General features: G+C 36.5%; 1 protein-coding gene across 1 annotated transcript in view; it reads right to left on the bottom strand.

Annotated features, from left to right (window-relative positions):
• The window catches only part of LOC132549949 (multiple PDZ domain protein-like), a gene marked incomplete at its 3' end in the record, with an annotated part of 154,360 nt that overhangs the window by 100,209 nt on the left and 28,975 nt on the right, over positions 1-25,176 (bottom strand). Inside the window, exons 3-7 of the mRNA XM_060213935.1 lie at positions 14,362-14,584; positions 1,381-1,515; positions 864-1,111; positions 642-669; positions 77-182 (exon numbers count right to left, since the gene is read on the bottom strand). Of these exons, the coding sequence (XP_060069918.1) occupies positions 77-182; positions 642-669; positions 864-1,111; positions 1,381-1,515; positions 14,362-14,584 (740 nt within the window). The remainder of the gene's footprint in view (positions 1-76; positions 183-641; positions 670-863; positions 1,112-1,380; positions 1,516-14,361; positions 14,585-25,176) is intronic.

The raw sequence follows: 25,176 nt of genomic DNA, 5'->3' as shown, positions 1-25,176 counted from the left end.
TAAGAATAATGCTTTCTATCTATCATGGCTGGAATCCACAAGATCAGAGTTAATACTAAACTCAAAAGTTACATACCTGGGGAGTTCTCACGACCAACATAGCCAGCAATTGTTATACCAAGGCCCTGGTCATCCTTCATCAAGTTCACATCAAAATACTCAACCTCTGGGAACTCTGGGGGCTACAATATCAACAATCCTACTCTATACACAGCCATGAAAGATCATGTCAAATGCTGTTGATTGTATTAATTTTCCTTAACTTACAAGAGGCCCAATTGGCCTGCATAGCTCACATAATCTATTACAGGAAATCTGTTGTCTTTTCAATTATAATTGATCATCTTCACAACACCAATACTTTTCATAGAAGAAATGAAAACACTTTCAGCCAAGTCTTTGTCTCACAGATAAATATATGAAGTTTTGATATGATGAACAAGGGGAGACAACTTTGAAAACACAAAAATCATTTGAAGTAAACAAAAGGAGAAGCAACATGTGAATAGTTTTAAATTCTCCCTCATTCAATATTCCTTCTTCAAGTAAATGACCTTATATAGATATAATAGATATAATTTAACAATGTGTCAGTATCCACCACTTCATGATATCATTTTAAAATATGTTTTATCCCTTGCCAAGTAGTAGAGGTGTGTTGCTGCTTTTCTGTGAAGAATATATTTGTCAAGATAAGCAGCAGGTCAACCACAGATAGGAATGATACAGCATCTAAATATGTATTGTGTATGAGTTCTATACTTACTATGTGGACCTGTACAAGTCCATCCATATTCTGTTGTTGCTGCTGTTGCTGCTGCTGCTGTTGTTGTTGCTGCTGTTGTTGGATATTTTCATCAGACATTGTCTGGATGTCCGTTCCCTCCAGGAATCGGTTAATTTGTTGAATGTGGTCCTCAAGCTGGTGTGTCGGTACAATAGGGGCTTGAGGAACAGGGATAGGAGAAGGCTCCAAGACAGGACGTGCAACAATAAGTCTAACATGGCTACCAGACTGACGTAAGACAGAAGCAACTTGCTCAGAGCCCATACCTCTTACATTGACATCACCAATCTGTAGGACATGGTCACCACTGTGAAGTCGTCCATTCTGTGAATACAAAAAAATGGCTATTTAGTGGCTTATAAAGTATTCATACTTATGACACATACGTAGTCCTACTGACAAACCTATACACAGTCATACTAACAAACTTATACATACTGACAAACCTATACACAGTCATACTAACAAACTTATACATACTGACAAACTTATACACAGTCATACAAAAAACTTATATACAGTCATACTGACAAACTTATACACAGTCATACTGACAAATGTATGTAGAATTGTATGTTAAATATTGTACTCACCAAGTCAGCCACTCCACCTGGTAGAATAGTCTTAACCACCACCCCGGTACTCCGCCCACCAATAATACCAAACCCAAGTCCTGTTCCATCATTGATCAAATCAATAACTTCAATTTGGGTCCATTCTGTGTTCAACTGTAATTATACAAATAAAATACAAATTAACATGAAATAATATATCTGGCATGTCTCCATATCATCAGATCAGTGTCCCCCACTTCTCTATATCATCAGATCAGTGTCCCCCACTTCTCTATATCATCAGATCAGTGTCCCCCACTTCTCTATATCATCAGATCAGTGTCCCCCACTTCTCTATATCATCAGATCAGTGTCCCCCACTTCTCTATATCATCAGATCAGATCAGTCCCCCACTTCTCTATATAACATCAGATCAGCGTCCCCCACTTCTCTATATCATCAGATCAGTGTCCCCCACTTCTCTATATCATCAGATCAGCGTCCCCCACTTCTCTATATCATCAGATCAGTGTCCCCCACTTCTCTATATAACATCAGATCAGTGTCCCCCACTTCTCTATATAGCATCAGATCAGCGTCCCCCACTTCTCTATATCATCAGATCAGTCTCCCCCACTTCTCTATATAGCATCAGATCAGTGTCCCCCACTTCTCTATATAGCATCAGATCAGCGTCCCCCACTTCTCTATATCATCAGATCAGTGTCCCCCACTTCTCTATATCATCAGATCAGTGTCCCCCACTTCTCTATATCATCAGATCAGTGTCCCCCACTTCTCTATATCATCAGATCAGTGTCCCCCACTTCTCTATATCATCAGATCAGTGTCCCCCACTTCTCTATATCATCAGATCAGTGTCCCCCACTTCTCCATATCATCAGATCAGTGTCCCCCACTTCTCTATATCATCAGATCAGTGTCCCCCACTTCTCTATATCATCAGATCAGCATCCCCCACTTCTCTATATCATCAGATCAGTGTCCCCCACTTCTCTATATCATCAGATCAGTGTCCTCCACTTCTCTATATAACATCAGATCAGCGTCCCCCACTTCTCTATATCATCAGATCAGCGTCCCCCACTTCTCTATATAACATCAGATCAGCGTCCCCCACTTCTCTATATCATCAGATCAGTGTCCCCCACTTTTCTATATCATCATATCAGTGTTCCCCACTTCTATATCATCAGATCAATGTCCCCCACTTCTCTATATCATCAGATCAATGTCCCCTACTTCTCTATATCATCAGATCAGTGTCCGCCACTTCTATATATATTCAGATCAGTGTCCCCTACTTCTCCATAACATCAGATCAGAGTTCCCTTCTTCCCCATATTATCAGATCAGAGTCCCTCACTTTTCGATATCATTGGAATTAATAAGAAAACATATGACATTTCCGACATTATTGTTCTAAAAACTCCAGAATAATTTTATATGCGTCTCAAAATCATGAAAATTGACTCCCTTTCCACCCCTTTTTAAAAATTTAAAAAATAGACGCTACGAAGTAAATTTCATAAAATCATCACATAAGTTCAGCATTTACTAGCTACAATATATTTCAATGAAGTTTGGTTGGCCAAGCACTTGTACTTGGCTGAAATAAAGCTTTTAAAAAAACTGTAAGAGACCATGTCTGTTAAGAGACTAACTGAGTAAGAGACCACCTCTGTTAAGAGAGTACATCTGTCAAGAGACTCTTCTGGTCAGAGACTACCTCTGTAAAGAAACTTCCTCTGTTAAAAGACCTCTTCTGTTAAGAGACTACCTCTGTTAGGAGACCCCATCTGAGACCCTTTTCCATCTATTCTTTCTGTTGGTGACCTTAATTTCAGGTCAAAACTAGCTAATGTTTAAACACAGTATCACATTTGAAATTCCCAGATTAAGTATCATCCAATGTGTGTGATATAAAGAGTGTCTTTGTTGTGAATGCTGTTGATATTATTGACAAAGTTCTATAAATAGTTAACTGATCAATGTTCTTGCTTTGCTTCAAAATAGAAAAATATCTTAATGCATCATGCTCATTTCTTTTTTGATCAAGCCATCTTTAAATTTAAGATAATTCCATTGTATAAATTGTAGTCATCTCTACTGGTATAAAGTAAGAAATGAGTAAGATTATATTTGTCATGTTCATGTCAGTCAATTTGGGTATTTCTTACAGAAAGAAATGTTTCTTCACAGTTATACAAGATAAGAAAAAGCCAAAGTCAGATTACAGTATCATTGCTGGACCATTTATTTTGAAACAATAACTACATCTGTAAAAATACAGAGATTTAGGCAATAGTTCTAAGGTCTACTCTCTGGTGGTCAGTGTATGGTGGTACAAGTCACTGTATGGTGGTACAGGTCACTGGCACAGGTCAGTGTATGGTGGTACAGGTCAGTGTATGGTGGTACAGGTCACTGGTACAGGTCACTGTATGGTGGTACAGGTCATTGTATGGTGGTATAGGTCACTGTATGGTGGTACAAGTCACAGTATGGTGGTACAGGTCACTATATGGTGGTACAGGTCACTGTATGGTGGTATAGGTCACTGTATGGTGGAACAGGTCACTGTATCGTGGTACAGATCACTGGTACAGGTAACTGTATGGTGGGACAGGTCACTGTATGGAGGGACAGGTCACTGTATGATGGTACAGGTTACTGTATGGTGGTACAGGTCACTGTATGGTGGTAGAGGTCACTGGTACAGGTCACTGTATAGTGGGTACAGGTCACTGTATGGTGGTACAGGTCACTGGTACAGGTTACTGTATTGTAGTACAGGTCACTGTATGGTGGTATAGGTCTTTGGTACAGGTCATTGTATGGTGTTACAGGTCACTGTATGGTGGTACAGGTCACTGTAAGGTGGTACAGGTCACTGTTTGATGGTACAGGTCACGGTATGGCAGTAAAGATCATTATATGGTAGTACAGGTCACTGTATGGTGGTAGAGGTAATTGTATGGTGGTACAGGTCACTGTATGGAGAGACAGGTCACTGTATGATGGTACAGGTTACTGTATGGTGGTACAGGTCACTATATGGTGGTATAGGTCACTGTATGGTGGTATAGGTATCGGTACAGGTCACGTTATGGTGGTATAGGTCACTGGCACAGGTCACTGTATGGTGGTATAGGTCACTGGTACAGGTCACTGTATGGTGGTACAGGACACTGTATGGTGGTACAGGTCACTGTATGGTGGTACAGGTCACTGTATGGTGGTATAGGTCACTGGTACAGGTCACTGTATGGTGGTATAGGTCACTGTATGGTGGTACAGGTCACTGTATGGTGGTATAGGTCTATGGTACAGGTCACTGTATGGTGGTACAGGTCACTGTATGGTGGTACAGGACACTGTATGGTGGTACAGGTCACTGTATGGTGGTACAGGTCACTGTATGTTGGTATTGGTCACTGGTACAGGTCACGGTATGATGGTATAGGTCACTGGCACAGGTCACTGTATGGTGGTATAGGTCACTGGTACAGGTCACTGTATGGTGGTACAGGTCACTGTATGGTGGTATAGGTCACTTTATGGTGGTACACTAAATATGTTTAACTATCTACTACAAGTCATCATGTCCCCTTCCACCCATCCATGAAATGTAGTAAATCTACTAAGCCTTTTAACAGCAGCATGGTTTAAATCAAAATTAGTTTTATCAATTTAAGTATAACAATGGTGAGAACAGTTTACCGGCTTTGCCTGTGTAATAGGTAGTTCTGAGCTGATATGTGGGCGCTTGGTGTTGAGATAGCACATTGTGGCTACCAGCGCCCCACAGATTGCGTCCTGAAAAGACTGACCAAGGTGAACATCCATTTAACACTCCATCAAAGGAACACACTACACCTCCTCCACAACACCCAGAGAAACCAGCATGCATGCAGTTCCTCCACACTACCACTGTAATCATTACCACACAACAACACAATGTATTTTCCTAGTTTGTGTCAACACAGTTCTCCACTGTCATTATGAAGTTATTGCCAGGACAACAGTTCTTCTCCACCTTACATCTAGTGTCACTCCACACAGAGCCTCGACAACTTTCTCCACTGGAAGTTTAGATAGATATTCTCTATCAACATAGTCTGCCCAACGCTCGTGTGTCAGATGTATGCACAGCTACGAAAGCTTTATCATAACCAACAAAATCTTACCTTTGCTTTATATGGTGTCTGGTGAGAGGAATCCACATGACTGCCAGCTAGGAGATACACCTCGTGCTGGCAGTGCAATGCACACATCTCACCAGAAATCATCTGAATCATTTTAGTTTTTTATTGTTAAAGTGACAAGATTTTTAATGTTAATGATCCCTGAAGATTTCATTCTTTCATAAAACAAAATCCTGGCATCACAACAGAAGGATGCACTTCTAGCGTGAAAAATGGATCAAAAGGATAGGCATTTATTAAGTGAGAGTGATAATACTTTTGACAAATCTGAGATTGAACACAACAAATTGTTCTAGTTTTTATGACCTGTACACTGAGTTTTCTTCACCCAAAATCTCATGCAAAGTGGAGGCATCTCTGTAACCACAACGTTTAATTCAAAGTATTGTATTTTTGAAAGTGAGATAAAATTCTCTCAAAAATGCCTCACAGCAAAAAGCTACCAGTACAGTCACATATAACACATGGCTTCAGCAAACAACACAGCGATAATTTGTTGTAAAGTCAGCCATTATCACAGAAAATGAACCAACAATTATGTATCACTTATCTGGATTGGTAAGTCACAATTGCATTATACAAATTTCAGTAAAAGGTACTTTTGAAGATTTTTTTGTAATCCTATTTCCCCTCTAGACCCCGCCCCTTTGCCTCTGGGGGTCAGAGCTGGCTTTTGGAATCCCCTCTACCTATAGAGGCTCTCTACCCATTAAGGCTTCACACAAAATTTTGTCCCCATCTTGTCACCCCTCCTGAAGAGCCCCAGGAGTGTCAGAACCATCACTTACAAAAACTGAGTCCTCTTCACTCTAGAATGTGTCATACTAAATTCTAAAGAAAGACTTTCACCCAAACAGAAGTAGGATTATATATGGTATTTCCTTTATTTTTCCTAAATGGCCCCTCCCTTCTGTTGAGCCTCCTTCCCATAAAGATGCATCTGACAAAATTTGGTCAAAATACTTTCATTCAAACAGAAAATCTCTAAAACTTTTATTTCCCATATTTCAACAATTATATAAAATTGAGCCACCTCCGCCCGAGGATAATTCAGACATGGTCTAGATCTGCTGGTGATGACTTGTAATGATGAACAGTGATGACAGACCACATGTCATGCCCTTAAAGCTCGCTTGGCCCTTTGTGCTAAAAACTCAAGTGTTGCACTATTTCAATTCTAAATCCATAATTTGTGTCATTAAATTAGAAAGTTCAACCCATCTTATAATCCTGTTTGTTAAACACTGAAACGGCACCATAAAAACCTTGCTACATATATAGTGTATACAGAGCCACACAAGCTTTTTTTGTTGATGCTGCATTGGGGATGAGTACGAGGAACCAGAATCATATTGATCACTAATGTGGCTCTCACTTATATCTGGGACACAAATAGTAAATGACATAATCATCAAACTCCTCCTCGCCCTGTTAGTCTGTATTCTACAAGGAATCAAAACCATTGTTCTATCTACAGTCTTCATCCCTAGTCCATAATTCTTACTTGGCAACAAAATGGATTTTCAACCTCCCTTGAACCTATTACAAACTGTTCTATTTCTGACCTGTAGCCAAGTCAACAGCTGAAATCCAGGAATAGGTATATATATATAAACAAAACCATATTACTACTACAAATTTATTTTTCACTATTAAATTCATACCTACCCAAACAGTGTTACCTTTGACCTTTAATACTGACTGAAGTACACCAAGGTGTAATAAGGTACCAAACTTATCGTCATGGAGATAAATTTTAGAGTCCGTTAGATGCCATTTCTAACATAATGAAATCCTCAACCTCTGAACCAGTCTCCAGGAGTATGTACTCAATGACACACGCTGCCCGTATATGTATTGTTTAATTCTTATGACTGGGATGTAGTGTTTTGTATTTAAAAGGTGTTCAAGCTTTCTCTTCTATTAACTGCCTTATCTTCAGTATACTGCCACTGTCTAACTAATCTTCAGACAGATAAAGAGTCTGCAAGTACAATGAACAAATGGATTTGTTTAAAATAAACATGAAGCAAATGGCCTTAATGTCTGAAAGACATCAATCTGTTCAAATTCTTATGCTGTGCTGGTTTTTTCTTTCAACATGAGGTTACAATATGGCTTAAACAACAAGTAACAATCTAAAAAAAAAACCCATTTTAATGTGGTTTGTTTCTGGTGGAAGATTCCATCAACGAGATGTAGACATACTGATGAAAGTGTAATCCTCCTGTGTAATATGATCAAGTATCACTCAATTTTAGTCCTAACAAGGTATATACACAAGTTGACATGGAAGTTGACTATGAAGACTTCTATAAATAGACTGCACAGAGCCTTAATTAGTCTGGAGAAAAACTGGTAGGAAGGTGAAGGTCATGTGTGTAATGGCCAATATTGGCCTTGAGTATCTGAGCAGTAATATTTAATTTCATGTATTAATATATCAGTGGTTATTAAGCTGCTAAGATAGTGAATCAACCATACTTTGGTTTGTTTTTATATTTTCCTTTTTTTCGAAATAGTGACAAAATCTTGGTTATACTATAGAAATATGTAGACTATTTGCTATTTTTTGTGTCTATTAATCAACAAATGAATGAATGTCAACAAGCCATACTAAAAGTAGTAACTTGATTGTTACACTAACAGACGCAATGAAAGTACAGTATTTGTCCTAGGTGTGACTGGTTTATATCTCTCAGATTTTATCCTTATAGTCAATTTTTGTGAATTAATGCAGAAATAAAACAATGATGGTTAATAAAATGTTTTAAGCATCTAAAGAAATCCTGTCTATCATGTAGAAAAAGTCTCAAAAAATGTCAACATAACTAGAAATAGCTATCCTTTAAATATCTCTGTAAAATTACAAAAAGAGATCAAAATGGATGGTCCTCTGACAAAAGGGAGGGATTATCGGATGATGAACTTTTGTGGTCTGGTTGGAGAAACTATCACCTTAGCTCTCTGCATCTTTCTTTTTTAGTTTGTTTTAAAACGGCCACACATTCATAATGAATTCAATCATTTCACCCCCATGTTTACAGCTGAAATTTGTTCTGCAAATGTTGCAGAAAACATGGCATGAATACATGTTTGATGCAGGTAGTGGTGGCCAATCTGTATGATGGAATTCTTTACAGCTTTGTTTGTGGTATTGACATTTTGGTGGAGTGTTTACAGCCATTCTCACTGTCAGTTTCTGAGTCCTTGTACTTTCACTTCAAAATAATGGTCTTTTTCAGTTTTTCCACCATTAGTGTAGCAAAGGTGCTGAAGTTAACAGAATGAAAATAAGATCTGTATGTGACATATATTGGGCACACTTGTTTAGTATCAGTGTGTATTACAGGTACACTCCTATAAAATATTATGAAAATTGATTTTCTCTGAATTAGAAAAAAAAAACATCACTCTGTTGTTTTCAAACATAACAGTTTAAGTATTCCAGCATCCAAATCACCACAACTACAGACAAATCACCACAACTACAGACAAATCACACCAGAAAATAGCTCTGGTATTGTCTACTTCAAACCTTCAACAATTCTAAAGTGAAGAATCACACCAGAAAATAGCTCTGGTATTGTCTACTTCAAACCTTCAACAATTTTAAAGTGAAGAATCACACCAGAAAATAGCTCTGGTATTGTCTACTTCAAACCTTCAACAATTTTAAAGTGAAGAATCACACCAGAAAAAAAGCTCTGGTATTGTCTACTTCAAACCTTCAACAATTCTAAAGTGAAGACTTTGGCAGTAAAATCACCTAATAAGAGTCCACCTCCTTTATATAAGAAATAACTTTCCTCTCAAAATGATATTTGAGGTAACCTTAAATGTTACCACCAGGTAGGTGAGCTAAAAATTGTTCAATAATTTCAATGCTTATAAGTGTAAACTATAGAAATCAAATGGCAAAACTGGTAATTACAAACACAGATGTAAAAATGTTTTTGTATTATTTTCCCTGGTTCTAACTTTACAAGACATATATTGGGACAAGGATATCTTAGTAATGTGAACGGAGCATCATCCCTATACCCCTCCACAACTTTCAGCACAGGAAATAATTGTCAGAAATCACTGTGACTGAAACAGCATTGCAGATGGGATGGTCTGGGACCTAAAGATAACACATGTTGACAATGTGTTGTGATGGCCAGGTCTGAGACCTAAGGGAACACATGTTGATAATGTGTTGTGATGGCCAGGTCTGAGAACAAAAAAGGAACACATCTTGATAATGTGTTGTGATGGCCAGGTGTGAGACCTAAAGGGAACACATAATTTCCCTAATTCTCTTGTGATGGATAGGTCCTGGGACCTAAAGGGAATACATTTCCCTTCTATAATGTGTTATGATAATTTCCTAGGTGTTATTTCCTCTCAGGTAACACATGTTGATAATTTGTTGTGATGGCCTTTGTGATTTCCTCTCAAAGGGAACACATAATTTCCCTTCTAGAGCTCTTTGTTATTTCCTCTCAGGTAAAATAATTTCCCTTCTATTCTCTTTGTTATTTCCTCTCAGGTAAAATAATTTCCCTTCTATTCTCTTTGTTATTTCCTCCTCTGTAAAATAATTTCCCTTCTATTCTCTTTGTTATTTCCTCTCAGGTAAAATAATTTCCCTTCTATTCTCTTTGTTATTTCCTCTTAGGTAAAATAATTTCTTTGTTATTTCCTCTCAGGTAAAATATTCTCTTTCTCTTTGTTATTTCCTCTCAGGTAAAATAATTTCCCTTCTATTCTCTTTGTTATTTCCTATCAGGTAAAATAATTTCCCTTCTATTCTCTTTGTTATTTCCTCTCAGGTAAAATAATTTCCCTTCTATTCTCTTTGTTATTTCCTCTCAGGTAAAATAATTTCCCTTTTATTCTCTTTGTTATTTCCTCTCAGGTAAAATAATTTCCCTTTTATTCTCTTTGTTATTTCCTCTTAGGTAAAATAATTTCCCTTCTATTCTCTTTGTTATTTCCTCTCAGGTAAAATAATTTCCCTTCTATTCTCTTTGTTATTTCCTCTCAGGTAAAATAATTTCCCTTCTATTCTCTTTGTTATTTCCTCTCAGGTAAAATAATTTCCCTTCTTCTCTTTGTTATTCTCTTTGTTATTTCCTCTTTGTTATTTCCTCTCAGGTAAAATAAGTTCCCTTTTCTTCTCTTTGTTATTTCCTATCAGGTAAAATAATTTCCCTTCTATTCTCTTTGTTATTTCCTCTCAGGTAAAATAATTTCCCTTCTATTCTCTGTTATTTCCTCTCAGGTAAAATAATTTCCCTTCTATTCTCTGTTATTTCCTCTCAGGTAAAATAATTTCCCTTCTATTCTCTTTGTTATTTCCTCTCAGGTAAAATAATTTCCCTTCTATTCTCTTTGTTATTTCCTCTCAGGTAAAATAATTTCCCTTCTTATTCTCTTTGTTATTTCCTCTCAGGTAAAATAATTTCCCTTCTATTCTCTTTGTTATTAATCCTCTATTCTCTTTGTTAAAAATAATTTCCCTTCTATTCTCTTTGTTATTTCCTCTTAGGTAAAATAATTTCCCTTCTATTCTCTTTGTTATTTCCTATCAGGTAAAATAATTTCCCTTCTATTCTCTTTGTTATTTCCTCTCCCTTCTATTCTCTTTGTTAGGTAAAATAATTTCCCTTCTATTCTCTTTGTTATTTCCTCTCAGGTAAAATAATTTCCCTTCTATTCTCTTTGTTATTTCCTCTCAGGTAAAATAATTTCCCTTCTATTCTCATTGTTATTTCCTCTCAGGTAAAATAATTTCCCTTTTCTTTGTTATTTCCTCTCAGGTAAAATATTCTCTTTGTTATTTCCTCTCTCTTTGTTAGGTAAAATAATTTCCCTTCCCTTTGTTATTTCCTCTATTCTCTTCTTTGTTATTTCCTCTCAGGTAAAATAATTTCCCTTCTATTCTCTTTGTTATTTCCTCTCAGGTAAAATAATTTCCCTTCTATTCTCTTTGTTATTTCCTCCTCTGTAAAATAATTTCCCTTCTATTCTCTTTGTTATTTCCTATCAGGTAAAATAATTTCCCTTCTATTCTCTTTGTTATTTCCTCTCAGGTAAAATAATTTCCCTTCTATTCTCTTTGTTATTTCCTCTCAGGTAAAATAATTTCCCTTCTATTCTCTTTGTTATTTCCTCTCAGGTAAAATAATTTCCCTTTTATTCTCTTTCTTATTTCCTCTCAGGTAAAATAATATCCCTTCTATTCTCTTTGTTATTTCTCTTTGTTATTTTTCCTCTCAGGTAAAATAATTTCCCTTCTATTCTCTTTGTTATTTCCTCTCAGGTAAAATAATTTCCCTTCTATTCTCTTTGTTATTTCCTCTCAGGTAAAATAATTTCCCTTCTATTCTCTTTGTTATTTCCTCATCTGTAAAATAATTTCCCTTCTATTCTCTTTGTTATTTCCTCTCCCTTCTATTCTCTTTGGTAAAATAATTTCCCTTCTATTCTCTTTGTTATTTCCTATCAAGTAAAATAATTTCTCTTCTATTCTCTTTGTTATTTCCTCTCAGGTAAAATAATTTCCCTTCTATTCTCTTTGTTATTTCCTATCAGGTAAAATAATTTCCCTTCTATTCTCTTTGTTATTTCCTCCTCTGTAAAATAATATCCCTTCTATTCTCTTTGTTATTTCCTCCTAGGTGAAATAATAATGTGCCATGTGCTGGACAGCTGTTGAGACATCAAAAGACCCCTACTATTTGAGGGGGACATTTCCAGCACTGACTGTATACATAGAATCTCACATATGGTATCTATCTGAGATAAATCTCTAACTTTGTATTGTTTTTAGTGACTCTTTCAAGGTCATCACACCATTAATTCTTTCAACACTAAATTCAAATTTGGCAACGGGAAGCAGTTACTGGGTTTTCCTTTCGTGTGTAATGTTTTTCTGAGAACAAGGCTAGAAGTGCCTGCTTCGATAAAATGATGCTTTACAGCTGTGTGGCGCTTACGATGATACCCATAGTCACCATTCATTGGATACTATGTATTGTATTAAATGGTTAAAAATTTGTTCACCGAATATTTACATGGAAATACGACAAAAACATTTGATAGAATGACAGAAAGTAGCACTATTTATCTAATGACTGTGTCACACATGTAATTATCACACATCCCTGTGTTTACAGAAACACCTATTTGTCTTTTATTGTTACTGCAAACTGTAATCAAATGTATTTATATTGAAATGTTTGAATTGATTTTTTTTTCACTTTTTTGTTATCAATGCCCTTGAATTTGAAAGTAAAATCTGATTCTACAATTTGGTTGTCAGTGTAAACAGTCATACAAAAAGCCAAAAATTTCCAAGGATTTAACGATTTCAATAAAAGATTACAGTTGTAGCACACGAAGCTATTTAAAAAAAGATCCTAATTTTGATATCTTTTATTTGTTAATAACACATTTTGTCAGTGAATTTCTACCTACAACATTACCAACCAAACAGGGGAGTAACACCAGCGTGTTCTGAGACATCTTAATGTCTAACCAAGTCAAGAAGGCGTGTCTGCTGTGATGATCATCACGAAGGATACAGGGACACTTTTCAGTGACATCTCTGGACGTAACGAATAAAGAAAGAGTTCAGATCTTAACTCACGCCTCATGATTATTGCATCAGCAAAATGATGACAGAGTTATCTTTCTTTGTTGATACAACATTACGTTATGCTTGAAGATTTCCTTCGACTCAGGCGGGCTAAAAAAAAAGGCTCAATGCCAGCCTGTGTCACTCACCTGGTATTCAATATTCTTTATACATTCAAAGTGGATTAAGTCAAAATGACCCAGATAATAGTTCTCCAGGTACACCTTTATCTATAACTGATGAGTTATTCCCTGAAAGACAAATCTGATCCCTGTGACCTCGGTGGTCAAGGACATTCCTGTTCACAAACCTTAATCTCAGGAACGTTAACCTGCTAAATATTATGATTCTATGCCTTTATGGAAAATCAGCAGAAGTTGTTAAAAATTTTTTACGACTCTTGACCTCTTTGACTTTGAATGTAGGTCAAGGTTATTTCTTTTCACAAACAGGGATTTCTGTCAGGAATCTACTAGTCAAATATCACAATTCCAGTCCCTTTGGTTATTCACAAGACTTTGTTCAAAAGGTTTTAACGAATTTTACCCGCATAATCTTGAAATATGGGTCTAGGTAATTTCTTTTTACAAACTTTGTAAGGCTTCATCACAGGAACAAAGCAGCCAAATGAGCTTTGATTTCAGGCTCTTATGTTAATCAGTAGAAATTGTTTGAAGGTTTTAACAAATCTTTAAATATGAGTCAAGGTCGTTTCATTTTGCAAACTTTATCACATATCATCCCAAGCACCTACATATCAAATATCATGACAAATGGCCTCTTGTCTATAAACAAGAAGTTGTCTGATATCCTATGAACAGATAACCATGGGACAGACAGACAGACTGATGATGGATAGATGAGGTGAGTTCACTAGCAAACTTTTACACTCAAGGCTAGATATTGTTAATCTACAAGTGGTGGATTCTATGACTTTGAATATGGGCGAGATCCTTTTTTTTGCACAATTTGTTGGAATTTATCTAGGGATCTAGTGGTGAAGTATCACCATTCTTCTAGTTCATCAGAAGCTTATTGAAGGTATTAACAAATTTGATCCCCTGGTTGTGACTCTATATGAGTCAATATTTTTTTCTTTTTCTAAACTTTGGAAGCTGGACTAAATATCAAGCTTTCTGTTTCTACTCTGAGGTACCACTTACCACCATATCTGCTGATCCGGCGTCAACCTGCACATCAGCCTGTTGATCGGCAAACGTGTCCTTGCTGACAAGGTCTGGCTGCTGTGGAATTGGCCCACGGGCAACAATCAGCTCCACCAGGCCACGCGCACTCTGAAGGATACGAATAGCCTCCTGATGGGATATATCTATGGGCTGACCATCAATGGCCAAAATCTGGTCTCTTTCTCGCAGTCGTCCATCTCTGTAACATAGAAAGTTTGCCAATAGTATTGAATTTTGGCTGTAACTAAAGATGAAATTTCACTATAATGTTTGAAGAACAAATTCTGATTTACAGAGAACCCCTGTATTATGACATCACATTTTATGTTATTCAACATTCTTTTCCCTATGTGCTGAATACTAAAATAAGACATCTCTGAACTAGTCCCCCAATCAGCAGACTGTCAAAGGACTGGTTTGAAAATTTTGAGAATGATCAGGATCAGTCAAGAGGAACTTCAGTTATTGTGATCAAAGTAATATTATTTTGATGTTAATGGTGACCTTGACCTTAACTGACTTTTTAACTTTAAAAAACAATCCCATCACAAGCACAGTATATAAAGTTTAAGTTTAACTGATGGAAGAAATCTCAAATGATTGAGCATGAAAGGTTTGAGTTTAATTGGTCAAAGAGAACAAATTTTCTAGAAATATGGGGCAGAAACCAATATTCTATCTACAACATCAGAAACCTTGATGTTTTGACTCTAAAAGCATTCCAAAGCAAGCAATGCTGAAAAAGGCAGTGTACAAAGTTTGAGTTTCATTGGTCTATTTGCTTTTTTGTCCAGAAATGGTGATCAGAGCCTAGTTTGTATTTATAGTGATATTGAGGTTTGATTGTTCAATCCGAAAATCCATCCCAAGCAAGTTTTCTTGCTCAGAGTTGATTTTCATAATCTATTAAGCCTGGCAAGTGTCTGTATTTGACAGCTGTGATGTTCCTTACGACGCTAATTATTCTGTAATTATTGCTGAAGGGCCCAGGAGTCACCAAGTCCCAGGAAAGTTTATCCCTAGTCATCAGCAAACAACACAGAGTAAGTCATCTACCAGGTGATAAAGGACACCAACACCAGTCAGTGCTGTTTACATAATCTCATAATCACGCTTAACACAGAGAATAAGAAATTGATTATTGCATGCTGGCTACCAATATTTTCAAATAACCTTTCTTGTATGACTATTTTATGGCAACCATCAGCCCTGGTTGATACAATCACGTACTCTCATATTTAGTGGGTTTGTGTCTTTTTTAATAATCACCCATCATCCAACTTTGATGTTTATGTCATGTCTACAACATTATCAGCAATAGATCAATGCTCATGCTAATGTCATACTGTCACCTACAAAATGCAAACCTTAGTTTTATAGCCTATTTCTTAGAGAGTCAATCTACCAGTAATCTATAACCTATACCTATATAATGTCAACCTTAAAATATTCTATACAAATATATTGTCAACCTAAACATATTCTATAGCCTATACCTATATATTGTCAACCTAAACATATTCTATAGCCTATACCTATATATTGTCAACCTAAACATATTCTATAGCCTATACCTATATATTGTCATATCCTAAATATAATGTCATATTCTATAGCCTATACCTATATATTGTCAACCTAAACATATTCTATAGCCTATACCTATATATTGTCAACCTAAACATATTCTATATCCTATACCTATATATTGTCAACCTAAACATATTCTATAGCCTATACCTATATAATGTCAACCTAAACATATTCTATATCCTATACCTATATATTGTCAACCTAAACATATTCTATAGCCTATACCTATATATTGTCAACCTAAACATATTCTATAGCCTATACCTATATATTGTCAACCTAAACATATTCTATATATTGCCTATACCTATATATATATTGTCAACCTAAACATATTCTATAGCCTATACCTATATATTGTCAACCTAAACATATTCTATAGCCTATACCTATATATTGTCAACCTAAACATATTCTATAGCCTATACCTATATATTGTCAACCTAAAAGTATTCTATAGCCTACCCTATTCCACTAGGGTTTAATAGTCAATACTTATACAGTGTAAACCTACCAGGGTTTTATAGTCAACAGCTATACAGTGTTAACCTACCAGGGTTTTATAGTCAATAGCTATACAGTGTTAACCTACCAGGGTTTTATAGTCAATACCTACAGTGTTAACCTACCAGGGTTTTATAGTCAACAGCTATACAGTGTTAACCTACCAGGGTTTTATAGTCAATACCTACAGTGTTAACCTACCAGGGTTTTATAGTCAGTAGCTATACAGTGTTAACCTGCCAGGGTTTTATAGTCAATAGCTATACAGTGTTAACCTACCAGGGTTTTTATAGTCAATAGCTATATAGTGTTAACCTACCAGGGTTTTACAGTCAATACCTACAGTGTTAACCTACCAGGGTTTTATAGTCAATAGCTATACAGTGTTAACCTACCAGGGTTTTATAGTCAGTAGCTATACAGTGTTAGCCTACCAGGGTTTTATAGTCAATACCTACAGTGTTAACCTACCAGGGTTTTATAGCCAATAGCTATACAGTGTTAACCTACCAGGGTTTTATAGTCAATAGCTATACAGTGTTAACCTACCAGGGTTTTATAGTCAATAGCTATACAGTATTAACCTACCAGGGTTTTATAGTCAATACCTACAGTGTTAATCTACTAGGGTTTTATAGGCAATAGCTATACAGTGTTAACCTACCAGGGTTTTATAGTCAATAGTTATATAGTGTTAACCTACCAGGGTTTTATAGTCAGTAGCTATACAGTGTTAACTTGCCAGGGTTTTATAGTCAGTAGCTATACAGTGTTAACCTACCAATTGAGAAATGTCTTCATGTACTTCATCAAATACGGGTATATGTGATTCTATTAAATCCTACGGTATGTAACACAACCATAACTAGAGATAGCAGCAAGTTAATGTATTTGATTGGGATTTCCTACGTGATTTCAACTGACAGCAGCTATTGAATTATGTAGGTACAGCCTGAATATTAATACAATTATTTCAGACTTGGCTGTTACATCTAACTAAAATCAGCTGGTAGAGGGGAGTCAACACAGCTACAATTCATTCAATGTTCCCATTTAAGGCAATATTTCAGCATACCTCAGTATGAGCTGCTAAAACAACACCATTGTAAAAATATTGATTTAGGGACAGAAAAACGTGCCAGTCTCCAGCTTACAGTGACTAAGTATGTCAGTCCCCAGAGGAGCTCAACGATTATACAATATCAGAAAGGATTTCTTACTCAATCAATAGGAGAGTAACTGACTACCTAATCACTGTTTTAATTATCTAGAGTTAAACTGTTGCTTTGATATCAACTATCAGTTACAGGTTTCAAATCAATTACAGTTTAATTGCATGGGGCTAAAATTTCATAGTTTTCTGGTGTGGGTAAGTTTCCAGGGTATTCATGTATACAGGCCCAACAGGTGTTGTCTTTGATTTTGATTCACTGTGAATATCTAATTTCACAATACCTTTATTGACCATGAATACAGATAAATTAACAACAATCCCCCCTACACACACACACATCCATACACGCACACACGCACGCATTAAGTACGCATACACGCACACACACAAGTATTACAAATTCACAGTATTTGAATTATGAGCAATTGACAATGATTGTAAACAATCACCCATAACATTGGAAGACTCTTTGGAAATAACAGATAAAAATTTAGTTCATTTGATAAAAGCTGCATTTAACAACTTTGATTGTTCAATATTCTCGTTTAAACGATCAAAGCCCATAGCTAAGGCCTGCATCGTTCTCTTGGTTTTAGCAAACGAAAGGTTACAATAAAACGTTTACAGGAAACAAGTAAAAAATTGTAACAAGGATTAGCAGTTACATTATCCTCCAAAATATGCCAGCATTCATTGCTAATGCTTATGGAAATTGTTATTGTACTCAAAGCATCATATGAATTAAAAGACTATACCAAATTTTATCAAATCTAAATGATATAGAAATTTCAACCAGAGGCAAGCAAGTGATAAACATTGGGTGAAATTAAAAACAGATGGCATAGTAATGAAGAAGTTGAGGGTACAAGTCACCTTAACAGCCTCAGCTAGTGGGAATTTCCCTGTAAGTCTAAGGTCACCTAATAGCCTCAGCTAGTGGGAATTTCCCTGTAAGTCTAAGGTCACCTTAACAGCCTCAGCTAGTGGGAATTTCCCTGTAAGTCTAAGGTCACCTTAATAGCCTCAGCTAGTGGGAATTTCCCTGTAAGTCTAAGGTCACCTTAATAGCCTCAGCTAGTGGGAATTTCCCTGTAAGTCTAAGGTCACCTTAACAGTCTCAGCTAGTGGGAATTTCCGTGTAAGTCTAAGGAAGCTTTAATAGCCTCAGCTAGTAGGAATTTCCCTGTAAGTCTAAGGGAGCCTTAACAGCCTCAGCTAGTGGGAATTTCCATGTAAGTCTAAGGGAACCTTAATAGCCTCAGCTAGTGGGAATTTCTCTGTAAGTCTAAGAGAGCCTTACTAGCTTTAGCTAGTAGGAATTTCCCTTTAAATTGAGTGGTAGAGTGTCTTGCTAGAGACTGAAGGGTCACTAGCTTTCTCGTGTAGAAGTTCAGAGTACAAGTTGCCTTAATAGCCTCAGCTTGTGGAAATTTCCCTTTATGTGGATGGGAGACTGTCTGGCTAAAGGCTGAAGGGTCACTTGCTCACTAGTACAAAAGTAGAGAGTCACCTGACCAGTCCTCAGTTAGTGGAATTTCCCATAAGTCAAGCAGTAGAGTTTTGACTAGAGACCGAAGAGCCACTAGTTCGAAACCCAGTGGTAGAAGGGTGTTTTTCATTATTCTTTCCTACTTTAGTAGTTCTCCCATGTCCTAACACACACTAAGTTTCATTGAATTTCCACTGAACAGTGGCCAGTGCCAATAGGTAACCTTCTATGAAATTAGGAAACAGTTGTGTTGGCTCTGTCGTAAGAAACATCCATACTAATTTCATAAAAATCAGTCATTTGAATTTCCTTCACCAGTAAGAAGGCCATATTGAGAGCTAACATGGTAACTGACAAACAACCGAAAAATAGAATCTCATTTACACTATACCCTGTGTTTGACAAAACTCCATGAAAGAATGAGTTGCTAATTTATACACAGAGTGTTCATATTAAATCAGTTGACAATTTTCTATACATAGCATGGGTGACCTTGGCCTTGACTTTGGGCCCTTGAAATACAATGTCAAAATTATACGCATAATTGACCTTTGTATAAAGTTTGACTAAATCCTGTCAAAGAATGAATTTACTGGGTGCATGCTTACATTAGATCAGGATGTGACACAATGTGCAGGGTAGAAAGAATGGACATGGGCAATGTTATATGTCCATAACCCACCCATCCACCTGTCCTTCCATCCCCACCAACCCCTACCCCCAATTTTCATGGTGGGGGCATAGAAATAATAGAAAAGTACTAAAGTGTCTTATAATGTGACCAAGTAGCACAGACACTGACCTTCCTGATCAGGGTATTGTAATCAGTGACACCATCCAGGTAAAAAGATGTTATAGTATCATTGTCCAAAGTTTTCTATTTACAACGTGTATCACATCAACATCAAAGTGATCTATTACCGTGAAATAACAGGTATAATGCAGTAATTTTAGGTAAAATCAGTGAAATTAATCAACAGGTGTAAATAGGAAAGGTACTATCCATTGTTGATAAAAAAACTTCATAACCTTTACAGAAAATCACATTATTTCACTAAGTTAAATTCCAAGATCCATTTTGTGATACTGAGCAAATCTGTTGATCCTGCAAAGTGACCCATCACAAACAAAACATGTTGCATCTCTAGAAACAGGTGTATCCATGTTACTTAATCTCTGACACACACCTGAGATATAACTTCTACTGTAAGATGACTGTGGTGAGAGTACCTTTACTCTTCAGATCATTAGATAAGATTAAGAAGGAACCATGATATATAACTACACTACTACCTCTTCCTTGGACAAATTGGACTCTGTACTGATCTGGTTTATTGTTCCCCCCTGTTAATCTGCCATTTGCAGCAACACCTGTTGACATAAATGTAATTTGATGCTTATCTTTGAAGAATGTAAGAATCTTCTTCCTTATCTGATGTCACCTTCTTTATTGAACTTCCATGTTTACATGTCAATATGTTCTACCAGTAAAACACGTCTTAATAGCCTGTCATTGGACTTACATGTTTACATGTCAATATGTTCTACCAGTAAAACACATCTTAATAGCCTGTCATTGAACTTACATGTTTACATGTCAATATGTTCTACCAGTAAAACACATCTTAATAGCCTGTCATTGGACTTACATGTTTACATGTCAATATGTTCTACCAGTAAAACACATCTTAATAGCCTGTCATTGGACTTACATGTTTACATGTCAATATGTTCTACCAGTAAAACACATCTGAACAACCTGTCATTGGACTTATATGCTTCAGTTGGGTACATTATACTCCAATCCACACTGTCTTATTTCTAATCAGTGTCAATTTGACAGTGTATGCTGTAGAACAAAGTTGCCAAACATTGATGCTACATGTTTCAGGATTTGCTGGTTTGTACAGTAAATCACCAGCTTCATCTTTGTGCCCTGACATGTATACAGCCTTGAACTAAACACCGACCCAGTACAGATGAGATCCTGGTGTGTTTAAGGAGTCCCTCAGGAGAATGATTTTACTTCATATATCAGGTTTGATGATAATATTTGATCTAGAGGGATCACTGAACCTGAACTCCAGTAATTACACAAAGTTCTACCAAACATTATATTTATGGTAAATAATCACACCTTGATGTGATACAACTAATATTCTAAGTATCTGTTTCTATGGTCACAATGACAACGACATATATAAAACCAAGTAATACAGACATTTAACATCATTAGGGGCTGATTGTGATCCAATTTCTTACACAAATCAATCTTTGTTTACTGACTGTAATTCACATGAAGTCATCATGTTACTAGAAAATTCTTCTTCATTGTTCTCCATTTCTGTGTGAGATTCATTCTGACTTGAAGAGACATCAGAAACATTGATGTCTGCCTCATTTTCATCAACTCTTCTATCTACAATTCTAACATCCAGTATAAATAATTTAAAGCTGTCGCTAATACTGTCCATGTCAGCAATGTTTCAACTTAGAATTAAAAAATCCCTTTGCAAACAACAGGCCCATACAGCCTGTATCACTCACCTGGCTTTATTTAGCTGAATTTTTTTTTATTTAAAATAAAAGAAAAGGAATTCCAATAGTTTGCATCTATACCTCCCATCAGCTCCCACCTTTCAGTGAAACCATTAATACACATCTCCTTCACTCACGAATGCTCCAGAGAAAACTGGGAAAGAATCCTGTCATTCCTATAGAAGTAGAAGGATTTTCTTCTTTCCTTATTGTGCTCCACCCCTCCTTCACCAGGGGGACCAAGACAAACCCTTTACATAAAGTTGATTCCTCTTCAGCCAAAGAATCATGATTCCTACCAAATTGTAACAGAATTCTGACATTCCTACAGATGAATGCTTTTAATGAAGTGCATTATTTCCCCCCATTGGGCCCCTGCTCCTCAGGCCCCATTGGGCCACGGCACATTGTTTAAACAAAACTGAGTCCTTTTTGCCTAAGAATGCTTCAGATCAAATTTGGACAAAGTTCCAATCATTCCTTCAGAAGAAGAAGGATTTTTTAAAAAGTAGTTGGCATCACCCAACATTTATACAAAATTGAGTCCCCTTCTCCTAAGAATTCTTCACACCAAATATGGACAAAATCAAACAATTCTTAAAGAATAAGGATTTTAAAGAATTTCATCTTTTGGGCCCCAGCACTCTGGCCCCATGGGACAAAGATCCTCCATTTATATAAGGAAGCAAATACCAACAATTTATACAAAATTGAGTCCCTTTCACTCAAACATGTGTCAGACGAAATTGTGACTGACACCAGACATTCCCACAGGAAAAGAAGAATTTTAAAGAATTTCCCCTATTAGGATCATCCTTACAGCCCTAGGGGTCAGAGAATCACTGTTTATATGCATGAATCTCCTTACCCAAGGATGTTTCAGATCAAAATGGGATAGAAACCTAACAATCCTAAAGAAGAAGGGTTTTAGAGAATTTGTTCTATTTCCCCTAATGGGAGCCATCTGTAAGGCACCAGGGCGGGGAGACTCACTATTTAAACAAAACTGTTTCCCCTTCACTCTAGATTGTTTCAGACCAATTTGGGACAGAAACCTAAATACCCTACAGCATTAGAAGGATTTCAAAGAATTTGCTTTATTTTTACTATTGGGGCCATCCTTACGGCCCCAGGGGCCAGAGATCCACCATTTATATAAATATATTTTCTCTTCACCTTAAAATGCTCCATGCGAAAAACACCATAGAACAGTATAAGGTCATCTTTGTGATTCACACCAGGTGAGCAAACAAACGTAATTTTAGACCAACTCATGTGATCACTGGTAGAATGGTGATCAATTGGCATTAAAAGGTATTTGAAATGATAAACCATGGGCCAAAAACAGTTCTGAGTACCCTTAAAATATTTTGATATTTGTCAAAAACTACAGATAAGAAAAATTATGGAGGGTAAATATTTATAATCTACTTGTTCATTTTATACAAAGCCTCTATAGAAGTACACATCTGTTTTAATAAGCACAAGAATCCACTAAATCCTAATTCTTATACCTACATATGCCACAATTGACAGAAAACCTTCAGGGCATTGTAAAAAAAATTCAGTTCCTGCAATGTTGCATGCAAAAAAGTGGTTCTGGTATTGTGATGAAGCTAGATTTTGTTTTTTCAAAGTTAGAATTCATTAGTGTATGTAAACAGTATGTGTGTTCCAGGGAAAGGGTGTATATAGTTCATTAGTTCATGTAAACAGTGTGTGTGTTCCAGGGAAAGGGTGTATATAGTTCATTAGTGTATGTAAACAGTGTGTGTGTTCCAGAGAAAGGGTGTATATAGTTCATTAGTGTATGTAAACAGTGTGTGTGTTCCAGGGAAAGGGTGTATATAGTTCATTAGTTCATGTAAACAGTGTGTGTGTTCCAGGGAAAGGGTGTATATAGTTCATTAGTGTATGTAAACAGTGTGTGTGCTCCAGGGAAAGGGTGTATATAGTTCATTAGTGTATGTAAACAGTGTGTGTGTTCCAGGGAAAGGGTGTATATAGTTCATTAGTGTATGTAAACAGTGTGTGTGTTCCAGGGAAAGGGTGTATATAGTTCATTAGTGTATGTAAACAGTGTGTGTGTTCCAGAGAAAGGGTGTATATAGTTCATTAGTGTATGTAAACAGTGTGTGTGTTCCAGGGAAAGGGTGTATATAGTTCATTAGTGTATGTAAACAGTGTGTGTGTTCCAGGGAAAGGGTGTATATATATAGTTCATTAGTGTATGTAAACAGTGTGTGTGTTCCAGGGAAAGGGTGTATATAGTTCATTAGTGTATGTAAACAGTGTGTGTGTTCCAGAGAAAGGGTGTATATATATAGTTCATTAGTGTATGTAAACAGTGTGTGTGTTCCAGGGAAAGGGTGTATATAGTTCATTAGTGTATGTAAACAGTGTGTGTGTTCCAGGGAAAGGGTGTATATAGTTCATTAGTGTATGTAAACAGTGTGTGTGTTCCAGAGAAAGGGTGTATATAGTTCATTAGTGTATGTAAACAGTGTGTGTGTTCCAGGGAAAGGGTGTATATAGTTCATTAGTGTATGTAAACAGTGTGTGTGTTCCAGGGAAAGGGTGTATATAGTTCATTAGTGTATGTAAACAGTGTGTGTGTTCCAGGGAAAGGGTGTATATAGTTCATTAGTGTATGTAATCAGTGTGTGTGTTCCAGGGAAAGGGTGTATATAGTTCATTAGTGTATGTAAACAGTGTGTGTGTTCCAGGGAAAGGGTGTATATAGTTCATTAGTGTATGTAAACAGTGTGTGTGTTCCAGGGAAAGGGTGTATATAGTTCATTAGTGTATGTGAACAGTGTGTGTGTTCCAGAGAAAGGGTGTATATAGTTCATTAGTGTATGTAAACAGTGTGTGTGTTCCAGGGAAAGGGTGTATATAGTTCATTAGTGTATGTAAACAGTGTGTGTGTTCCAGGGAAAGGGTGTATATATATAGTTCATTAGTGTATGTAAACAGTGTGTGTGTTCCAGAGAAAGGGTGTATATAGTTCATTAGTGTATGTAAACAGTGTGTGTGTTCCAGGGAAAGGGTGTATATAGTTCATTAGTGTATGTAAACAGTGTGTGTGTTCCAGGGAAAGGGTGTATATAGTTCATTAGTGTATGTAAACAGTGTGTGTGTTCCAGGGAAAGGGTGTATATAGTTCATTAGTGTATGTAAACAGTGTGTGTGTTCCAGAGAAAGGGTGTATATATATAGTTCATTAGTGTATGTAAACAGTATGTGTGTTCCAGGGAAAGGGTGTATATAGTTCATTAGTGTATGTAAACAGTGTGTGTGTTCCAGGGAAAGGGTGTATATAGTTCATTAGTGTATGTAAACAGTGTGTGTGTTCCAGAGAAAGGGTGTATATAGTTCATTAGTGTATGTAAACAGTGTGTGTGTTCCAGGGAAAGGGTGTATATAGTTCATTAGTGTATGTAAACAGTGTGTGTGTTCCAGGGAAAGGGTGTATATAGTTCATTAGTGTATG

The sequence above is a fragment of the Ylistrum balloti genome, unplaced genomic scaffold (assembly GCF_031769215.1).
Source record: "Ylistrum balloti isolate Yb309-2 unplaced genomic scaffold, AGI_CSIRO_Ybal_v1 Utg370092, whole genome shotgun sequence".
In the NCBI taxonomy this organism is placed as follows: Eukaryota; Metazoa; Mollusca; class Bivalvia; order Pectinida; family Pectinidae; genus Ylistrum; species Ylistrum balloti.
The sequence above is the reverse complement of the archived record's forward strand: the minus strand, read 5'-3'. Positions and strand labels throughout refer to the sequence as shown.